The sequence below is a fragment of the Colobus angolensis genome, unplaced genomic scaffold, assembly GCF_000951035.1.
Source record: "Colobus angolensis palliatus isolate OR3802 unplaced genomic scaffold, Cang.pa_1.0 Scaffold53, whole genome shotgun sequence".
NCBI classification, from domain to species: Eukaryota; Metazoa; Chordata; class Mammalia; order Primates; family Cercopithecidae; genus Colobus; species Colobus angolensis.
In genome coordinates, this window is record NW_012118821.1 from 3389468 (window position 1) to 3400419 (window position 10952).

Consider the following 10952-nt stretch of genomic DNA (forward strand, 5'->3'; position numbering starts at 1 on the left):
AAAAAAAAAAAAAAAAAAATCTCTGTCATTTTGGAATATATATAGTCTATTTTTTAACTTGTTTTATATATATACTATAATATATATCCTATGACATACATTATATATTATACATTAAAACTCCGAAAAAAAAAAAAAAAAAAAAACATAATGTCTTCAAGGTTCATCCATGTGCTGGCATACGTCAGAATTCCCTTCCCTTCTAATAAGGCTGAATAATATTCCACTGTATGGAGAGACCACATCAGCTTTTTTTATCCATTCATCACTAATGGATAGTTGTTTCCACCTTTGACTATTGTGAATAATGCTAGTATACATACAGCTGTGCAAAACTGTGCTTGAGTCCCTGTCTTCAATTCTTTCACGTATACCCGAAAGAGAAATTGCTGGATCATATGAGAATTCTGTGATGCTCTGATAATCCTGCGATGAATCTTTCGAGGACCCCCCAGACTGTTTTCCGCAGCAGCTCCTCCATTTTACATTCCCACCAATGGTGCACAAGAGTTCCGACCTCTCCATATCCTCACAAACACTCGTTATTTTCTGATTTGGGGTAATAGCCATTCTGGTGGGTATAAAGTGGTGTCGCACTGTGTTTGTGTGTTGTATTTAAGAACCCACCCACGTGCCTGTCTCCCATCGGACCACATGCCAGAACAAGACCCCTCAGCCCCAGCATGTTGGCGGCCCACAGGGCTGGAAGTTTGTGGGGATGGTGCCCGGTCCATGCCGACTCCGCCTGCCTCCTGCCATCACCTCTCTCCCTCCAGCCTCTCGCCTCCGCTGCAGACGCCGCTTCCTTCCCCAGTGTTTCCACGGGGGTAGCCTGGCATCCGCCCCGCTCCTCGTGCAGGCCACAATTTGCTCTTCAAATTGCCAAACTGTTTACCAACAGCAGAATCTCCTTTACACCCTGCTGATCTGCAAAACCAGTCATTATCCCAAGTCTGGCGGCCTCAGCCTGGGTAGTAACAACAGCTTAATAGGAAAATCAGCACAAATGGCTCAGAGGCCTTAATTTCTCTTCTCTGTTGAACCCCCTGCTACAGCTAGCCTCAGCTGTGATCAAGATTCAACAAGAAGGCCGGGCGCGGTGGCTCACGCCTGTAATCCCAGCACTTTGGGAGGCCAAGGTGGGTGGATCACGAGGTCAGGAGATCGAGACCATCCTGGCTAACACGGTGAAACCCCATCTTTACTAAAAATACAAAAAAATTAGCCAGGTGTGGTGGCAGGTGCCTGTAATCCCAGCTACTCGGGAGGCTGAGGCAGGAGAATGGCGTGAACCCGGGAGGCGGAACTTGCAGTGAGCCGAGATCGTGCCACTGCACTCCAGCCTGGGGGATGGAGTGGGACTCCATCGCAAAAAAAAAAAAAAATTCAAAGAAAAAAGGCTTGCCTCCCTCCACGGAGGACAGGGTTCACCTCTAAAGGAAAATACAGCATATCGCTTGGTGCCAAGCCTGTCCTGCAGACAGAGGCGAGGCCACCTGAAGGATGGCACCCCTAAGGATTGATCGGGCCTCTGGTGTGCTCGGCTGGTGGGAGGCAGCAGGCAGTGTGAGCACAGCTCCAGACAGACAGACTGGGATCCAATTTTGTCCCTGCCACTTCCCAGCTGTGTAAGTTGCTTGGTCTCTCTGGGCTTCAATTTCTTCACCGGTGAAACAGACAGCAATAGTGTCTTGTCTGTAACATGCAGCAGTAGCGTGTTACTATCACAGAATACCTGAGACTAGCCCATCTTTAATGAACAGAAATTTATTTTCTCACAGTTCTGGGGCTTGGGAAGTTCAAGGCCTTCCCAACCCCAACCCCCAACCTCTAGCCAGGGCCTTCTTGCTGCATCAGCACACAGCAGAAGGCAGAAGGGCAAAGAGGGACAGAAGGAAGCTGAACTTGGCCTTTTATAATGGCATTAATCCTATCCCTGCAGGCAGAGCCCTCGTGGCCTAATCACCGCTTAAAGGCCCCACATCTTAATACTGCTACAAGGGCAATTAAATTTCAACATGAGTTTTGGAGGGGACAAACATTCAAACCATAGCAAACAGCGTCTCTCTCCTAGGGTCTGTGAGGTCTCATGGCAGAGACAATCCACAACAGGCTTCTCCAGAGTCTAACACGGTGCATGCAATAAGGAGACAGGTGTTTCTAGGTTTGAATCCCAGCTCTGCCACTTACTACCTCTAGGGCATTGAGCAAGGTACCTAACTTCTCTGTTTCCTCATCTGTAAACAGAAATATGACACTCACTTTGCTGGAGGTTTGCAAGGATGGCATGAGCTCATGCTTCTGAAGCCCTCAGCAAATGAGAGCCCTGGAGCCCCTTCTTCCTCCTATGGGGTCACAGATGGTGGGACACTCTGGGAGATGCCCCAACACCCAACACAGAGCAGGGGTGGTGCTTAGCAAAGCTCAAACCCGAATAGGAGCACCTGGGGAGTGAGGGGTGGGGCGCTTGGGAGGGCCATCCAGCATGGTAGACACCAGGCCCCCAGAGCAGAGGAATTCCGTCCCCCTGCTGGGGCAGTGGCCCCAGATGTCAAGTCTGTGCACAATGCCTGTGCTTCTCAGCATGGCAGTCCTGCAACAATTGCAAGGCTGAAGTCCTTAGAAGAGGTGCTCACGGGAGGACCACCTGGGCACAGGCAGCTGGAACCTGGACTGCTGCAGCAGAAGGGCCAGTGTGGCAGGTGCAGTTGACTGCAGGTTAGATGGCAAGGGCCACCCCCTTTTCCAGCAGGACAGTCTTCTCCTGCACCACCGGGTCCTGTGTCCTTGCTCTGGCCAGAGGTGGCCTGGAGTGGCGAGCGGCCCTGACAGCAATGGGGAGGCTGTGCTGACCGGATGGCAGGCTTCAGACCTGGAAAGCCAGTGGGCTTACTAGCTCCGTGCTCTGAGTGCCGGGCATGTGAAAGTAAATAAAATCCTGGTCTAACAGGGAGGCTGCCCCAGGTGGGTGATGACAGTAAAGGCTCACTCAGTGTCTGAAAAGAGGAGAGCAGCAGAGGGGAGGGCCCTGCCCCAGCCTAAGGCCCAAGGCGGCTGCCCAGGGAGCCTTTTGAAGGAAGGGAAAGTAAAACAGATGGGACCAGATTAAGAGAGAGGTGGGCTGGGGAGGGGCCTCTCGGGGGCTGGTCCGACACGGCATCTCATGGGCTGCCTTCCCACCTAGTCAGGGTCAGAGCCAAGGCTCAGAGGAGGATATGCTGGCCGATCACCCACACATGAGCTGCAGGAGGCTGGTTCGTGGCAACTGCACGCTGGTGAGCCCGTGTCCTCCCCACAGACCGCCCGCCCAGGCCTGGGCACCACGTGGAGGCTAGGGAAGCATGAGGAGGCCCAGGCCACCACATGCAGCCATCCCAGGCAACGGGGAAGGAGCCCAGGAGATGGGCCTGGAGCTGTGTAAGAGTCATGTCTTCCCTGGAGAGTTGGGGTGGGAGCTGATTCCCAGCCTGGATCCGAGCAGGCAGATGTGTGGCAGAGGAAAGACGCTGCTGCACCGGGCTCTGCTCTCTGCACACCAGGCTCCCTGGTTAGGTGCAGGCTGGAGGGGGAGCAGCTCTCTTCCCCCTCCTAGCTGCCATGGAGACCTGGCCCAAGGATGCTCTGTTTTCTGCTGCATCTAGTTGTCTTTCTGCCATTTGTCCACGGAGCAGGAATTTGCGTGCCCACAGGTCTGGGAGATTCCAGAGCTGCTCTTTCATCTGCGTTTCCACTTCTCACGGTGCTCCTGGTGGGCCCCCGCACCCAGGGGTCCAGCTTCAAAGAAGTGTGAATAGGAGAGGAGGGAGGCCCTGCCCGGAGGCAGGGGCTCAGAAAAAAAAGTCATGATTCATCATCCCCGAACATGAGCCATCATACATAATGGAACACACTCGGACATGGTGATTCAGTGTGTCAAAATATAGAAAGGCCATTTAGTATTGGTGACAGAATTAGACAAGAGACTTCACTTCTTCCAGTGAAAAAGCAGACAGAACAGCGCCAAGAGGGAACCAGGGCCCACGCCTCGTCACGCACGCACTCACCCAGAACCTGTCTCCCACACAGCCCAGGCTACTCTGCTATGACCAAAGGTCACCGGATGCACCGAAGACACCTCATGTTACTGAAATGCATGTTGGGAAAACACCGTGTCTCTGGGAATGAGGAGTTCAGACCTAGAGTGCTTTCTATGCGCAATAACACATTCTCTTGCAGGAATTTCAATAATTTAATGTGTTTTATAAGAGCATTTTAAAAATTGTATTTTAAAAAAAAGCAAACTGATTGATCAAAACTCATCAAAAACAAAGCCAAAACACTCACCAAAACAGAACGGTTTCTCATTTGCACTTCTCCAGCCATACCCTGAGAAGCCTGTCATTTGGCCTCCAGGTTGCAATTTTATTCAAAGCAAAAGAAGCACCTCCCATCCTCCCCCCTCCCCACCCCCACCCTAAATCCTTTGAGCAAAAGAAAATCCTCAAAGCAGCCATGTATTTGGGGGCTTTGCAAGGCACAGACTTCCCCCGCTTTTCTGAATTAGTTTCCATCACCCTGGCAATCTATGCAGTGACTGTCTGAGTGGAGCAATGCATATCCCCAAATTAATCCAACCTGTTAGACTCAGTTTGCACTGTGAAACTGGCATGGTGGAAAAAATACCTGCATCTATGTAGAACAGCATTCTTCACTGGCTGTTGAAATTCACCACTGAATTTCCCTGAACTAACCCCATGAAATTCCTTCCTTCCTTCCTTCCTTTCTTCCTTCCTTCCTTCCTTCCTTCCTTCCCTTTCCTTTCCTTTTCCTTCCTTCCTTCTTTCTTTCCTTCCTTCTTCTCTTTCTCTCTTTCTCTCTCTCTCTCTCTCTCTCTCACACACACACACACACACTACAACCCCTTCTCTAGGTAAATGTGTCTGAGATATGCCACATATAATATTCCTCTCCTGGCGATTTTCAATGCATATTAACATATTAAAGGCCTTGAGAAGTCCTGTAATAAGGAAATCTGCTTAACTGTGTTTAACCCAGTGTTTCATCAAATTAATTAACCAAGGAATCTTTTTTAAAGTATTAAGACCTATCAATCTATGGAAACGCCCACAGACCACAAAACCCACTGGGAAGTGCTCATATACATATCATCAAATACTTCACCTTTGCATTTGTAGCTGTTTTCCAGAGAAATTTCCCAGTCATCCCGGATAGAGACAGCAAGGCCTTATAACCCCTGTGTAATAGATGAGGAAACCGCAGCTCCAGGAGTGTCTCTTATCTCAGGTTGCACAGAAAGCAATTTTCAGGGAATGTAACCGAGATTTCAATTATATGCAACATTTATTGTCCATTGAAAAATTGTTCTCTGGTTCAAATGACTGTTCAGAAAAGTCCTGCCTGTCTGTGTCTCTGTCCTGTTCACTCCTCCTCTGTTCCCAGTGGAACTGTTCTTTCTCAGGCTTGTGAAGTCCCTCTCTGCGGGAAAACTATCCAAGCGCACGGACTCCAGCCTGCTCCCCAGTAATGAGGGGTTCTCTTTCCACCTGAATCCCACCAGAAGTGTATCTTCCTGCCGAGAGGGTTTAGAAACAGCCTTCCTGGACCCTGTGGCAAGGAGGCCGCATGGGAACCCAGCCCTGGGCCTCCAGGTTGGCCACACACAGAAAAACAAGCTGAGAACATTCTCTGGTGAGTGATAAGAACCTGGGGGGCTGTGTGGCGGCTCACAACTGTAATCCCAGCACTTTGGGAGGCAGAGGTGGGAAGACTGCCTGAGCCCAGGAGTTTGAGATCAGCCTGGGCGACTCTGTCTCTACAAAGTATTTTTTAAAACTAGCCAGGCATGGTGGCAGGTGCCTGTCATCCCAGCTACTCAGAAGACTGAGGCAGGAGGATCCCTTGAGCCCAGGAGGTGGAGGTTTCAGTGAGCTGAGATCGTACCACTGCACTCCAACCTGGGTGACAGAGAAAAACTGTCTCAATTGGAAAAAAAAAAAGAACTTGAAGGTCAAGGTACTATGTCCTGGCACAGCCCATATAGTGAGAGGCAAAGGGCTGTGCTATACCCGTGCAGGAGGCCTGCACTGGCCCGGAATGCTGTCTTCGGCCACACTGGCTAAGGGTGTTCACCAGCTTCCAAGACAGGAGCCAGGACATGCCCAGGGCCTGACTTGCCTGCATTGAAATGTACAGCCCCCTCCCTACAACCGAGTCACAGCCAGAATTCCTTAAGGGAGACATTGCCTCCTCATCCTAATCCCTTCTTTTGCAGGCCCCCACTTGAGGTAACAGGAATTGGTGCCAGCAATCCCAGGCCACCCATCCTCGATGACCCTCGGTCCTGCCCTAGACCTAGGCAGCCCGGGACCCTGCTTTCGAGGCCTCGGATTTTAGAAGGCCCTGCTCTGGGCCTCCTCTCACCACACAGGGCCCAGGGGACCTCCCGACCATTCTCAGCCTGTGCCCCTCTCTCCTCCGGACCACACCCAGGGCACCCATGGCATGGGGACTGGTTCCCTGCCCACCTGCTTTCAGGATGTGTGCAAGAGGGGGCCGGACACAGAGCTGGATCCACAAGCCCCAGTGTGGGAGGGAGTGGGCGTGGTTTCCAAACCCAAAAACCGGTGTGAGTGTTTCAATTCTGTCACTCATGTGATCCCTTGGAGTTTTTATTTGTGTGTAAAATTTAAAAGCATTTAGCAGAGTACAAACTGCAAGGTGTAACATTTTTGTTTGAAAAATACAAATTTGGTTCCACCCAGTAAATTTTCACAGTGAGCATGCTTGAGGACCAGTACTTGGATCAAAAAATAAAACATTGCTGGAACCCCTAGAAGCCTCCCTCCCTTGTGACCTTCCAAGGGTAAACACAGCCTTCTCTTTTTCTTTTTCTTTTCTTTTTTTTTTTTTTTTTTGAGACAGGGTCTCACTCTGTTCCCCAGGCTGGACTGCAGTGGCACGATCTCAGCTCCCTGCAACCTCCGCCTTTCAGGTTCAAGCGATCTTTCCACCTCAGCCTCTCGAGTAAGCTGAGACTACAGGCACCTGCCACCACACCCGGCTAATTTTTTATTTTTTGTAGAGACGAGGCTCCACTATATTGCCCAAGCTATCCACCCAGTGCCAAGACACTCATGTATCACCCTGGATGCCCTCTGCAGTCCTTCACCCATCCAACAGATGCCCTATCCCTATGCCTGGTAACTCCCTCCTGTCTCTCCTGTCCAAGGCCTCCCTTCCATGCACTGGATCCTACCAGTTCAGACCTGGCAAAGGCAAATTTATGTGGGAAGGGTCGGAGATGGGGGAGGGGGGGTTTGAGTGAAGTTTGTTGTGGTTTAAGGTTTAATGTAGTGGGGAATATATATAGTTAATTATTTGTATGTCTTACAAGCATGAATTAAATAACACCTTATGGTACTCATGTGGGGCTAGGATATTGAACGTAGGTGCGATTAATAATGGCATGGACTAGGAATCAAAGAGAGGCGCTGCAGGACTTGTTGCGGTGGGACCAGCATTCTGAGTGATACCTGTTGGTGGTCAGTGTCCCCCTAAGTGTGGGGTAGGGGCGAGGCTTGAGTGGTAAAATGCTCAGAAGAAGCTGGCGAAGAAGAAAATTTCTGAGACGATAAATAAAACTATTCCGTAACGAAGGCCTTTTTGGACTGGTGTTGTATGGTGGCCTTGATAAGTACTTTCTTGGATAATATCACGCCACCATTGATATATTGTTAGTATATTGGTTAATAGCCCTAATGTTAGTAGAGTAGTGGAATAAAAGTGAAATCATATAATTAAGCCAGATGTTATTAGGAGAGCTGAGAGGGCTCCTGTTAGTGGTCATGGGCTAGGTTTAACTATGTGGTAAGGGTGGGTTTGGTGGGTCATTAAGTATTATCATGTAGATAAAGGCTTACCTTTTTACCGTAGGAGATTTAACCGGTATCGTACTAGCAAACTCATCACTAGACATCGTATTACACGATACATATTACGTCGTGGCCCACTTTCACTACGTCTTGTCAATAGGAGCTGTCTTCGCTATTATAGGGGGGTTCATTCACTGATTTCCCCTATTCTCAGGCTATACTCTGGATCAGGTTTACGCCAAAGCCCACTTTACTATTATATTTGTAGGTGTAAATTTAACCTTCTTTCCACAACACTTTCTCGGTTTGTCCGGAATACCTCGGCGCTATTCCAACTACCCTGATGCTTACACCACATGAAATATTGTATCATCTATAGGCTCCTTTATTTCCCTAGTGGCAATACTATTAATAGTATATATAATCTGAGAAGCCTTCGCCTCAAAACGTAAAGTCCTATTAATCGAGCAACCCACTTCTAACCTAGAATGACTACATGGCTCCCCTCCACCATACCACACATTTGATGAACCAACTTTCATCAAAACCACATAAAAAAGGAAGGAATCGAACCTTCTGAAACTGGTTTCAAGCCAATCCTATAACCCCTATAACTTTTTCAATGAGGTATTAGAAAAATTATTTCATAGCTTTGTCAAAGCTAAATTATAGGGCATATCCTATATATCTTATATGGCCCACCCAGTTCAACTAGGCCTACAAGATGCCACATCCCCCATCATAGAAGAATTAATCACCTTCCACGACCACGCCTTTATAATCATATCCCTAATTAGCTTTCTAGTCTTGTATGTCCTATCATCAGTACTCATAACAAAACTAACCAACACCAATATCACAGATGCTCAAGAAATAGAGACTATTTGAACCATCTTACCCGCAATTATTCTAGTCTTAATTGCTCTCCCATCCCTATGCATTCTCTACTTAACAGACGAGATTAACAACCCCTCCTTCACTATTAAATCAATTGGACATCAATGATACTGAACCTATGAATATACAGATTACAGGGGCTTGATCTTTAATTCTTACATACTCCCCCCATTATTCTTAAACCCAGGGGATCTTCGACTTCTAGAAGTTGACAACCGAGTAGTACTTCCAATCGAAGCCCCTGTCCGTATAATAACATCCCAAGACATCTTACACTCATGAACTATCCCTACACTGGGCCTAAAAACAGATGCAGTTCCCGGACGCTTAAACCAAACCACATTCACTGCCATACGACCAGGCGTCTACTACGGACAATGCTCAGAAATTTGCGGTGCTAATCACAGCTTTATACCAATTGTCGCAGAATTAATCCCACTAAAAATTTTTGAAATAGGGCCTGTATTTACCCTATAGATACAATAAACCCACCTTACACTTTTTCCCACCCTTAAATTACCTATAGATCCACTGGCCTGCAGGCTTTGTGGGTTCCATTTCCCCTACTCCAGCATGAGAGGCAGTGGGTATGGTTGAAAGCGGCAGATCTGCTGTCTATGGGGCCCTGGGGGTCTGAGAATGGTGGGCCCACCTGCTCAGCAGGGCCGTGTGGAGTTCAATGAAAGGATATGCTGAAGCTCGGAGCCCAGCACCCGCTGTGCATGCTTGGTGAGTTCTCACCCAAATAACTTCATGCTGAAACAGAGTCGCTCCAGGGGTGTCCCTGCCTGGAAGGGACTCTGGGTGTCTTGCTGTGAGCACTACAGTGGCTCTCCTTTCATGCTGCGGGCTGGGCTTCTCCAGTCTCTGCAGTGAGAGAACTGGCTGAGATCCTGGAAGACTGATGGGATGGGAAAGACAGATTTGGGAACTGAACTGAGATCATCCAACCCATGCCCCCAGATTCACCAAACATACACTGACACTAGGGAGCTAGAACGTGGCCAAGGGCTGGTCCCTGCCCACAAGGAGGTTGGAGCCCAAGAGGGAGAAAGATCCACAGAAAGATGATTTTGGCACAGGGAGGAGGGCTGGGGCCAAGGCAAGCCAGGCACCATGGGTCGCGAGGAGGGGCCCTTGTTCATGCGAGGGAGGGCATTGGCTTGGGGAGAGAGTTACAGGAAGTCTGGAGAAGGATTCCAGGCTGCCAGGCAGCAGGAGTAGAGATGGGGACAGCACGGAGCCTGGGGCAGCTTTATCCCACCAGCCCAGCAGAGCCGAGTGGCACAGATTTCAGCTGTGCCCCTGGATAAAATGGGTGATGGTAGCCAATAACACCAGCTTCCGGGACTCTGCCACCTTCACCATTCTGGGAATAAGGTCTTAGCTACCCTGAGAGCAGTCAAAGCACCAATTCACCAAGCACAGATTATATCCGTCTATGGCTATGCAGGGTCTGTTAAGCCCCTTAGGTCTCCATGGTGGGATGGGGCACCGCTTCCCATTGAGCGGCATCTAATGGATAATGGGCATTCCCCTAGTAGGAAGATCTGGAAGCTGATCCCAACACACACACACGTGCGCGCGCGCACACACACGCACACACGCACACATGCACTCACGCACACACACACATGCACGCATGCACGCACGTCAGCTGCAGTCCCAGGGAGGCAAAGATAGTTATCAAAAGGAGAGTGTTTTCCAGACGAATATTCCAGAAGCATATTCTCACAAGAAAAGAGGAGACTGTGCAGACAAAACAATAGTGTCTACTCCACAGGAAGCAACACGGAGGTGCTGAAGTGTGTGGGGCAGGGGAGCAGCACCCCCCGCTTTGTACTATAGAAACTACTTTCCAGGCTGGACACGGTGGCTCACATGGGTATCCCCAGCACTTTGGGAGGCCAAGGTCGGTGGATAAGTTGAGGTCAGGAGTTCAAGACCAGCCTGGCCAACATAGTAAAATCCCGCCTCTACTGAAAATACAAAACTTCGCCGCGCGTGGTGGTGGATGCCCATAATCCCAGCTATTCAGGGGGCTGAGGCAAAAGAATCACCTGAACCCAGGAGGCAGAGGTTGCAGTGAGCCAAGATCGCACCATTGCACTCCAGCCCCTGAGCGATGGAGTAAGACTCCATCTAAGAAAGAAAGAGAGAAGGAAGGAAGAAGGAAGGAAGGAA

General features: G+C 49.4%; 1 protein-coding gene across 1 annotated transcript in view; it reads right to left on the bottom strand.

Moving 5' to 3' along the window:
- Positions 1-9331: 9331 nt before the first annotated feature.
- Positions 9332-10952, bottom strand: part of LOC105525377 (chromosome unknown open reading frame, human C2orf48) — a 57551-nt gene continuing 55930 nt past the window's right edge. The window contains 1 exon segment of the mRNA XM_011960979.1: positions 9332-9669. Coding sequence (XP_011816369.1) covers positions 9332-9669 — 338 coding nt within the window.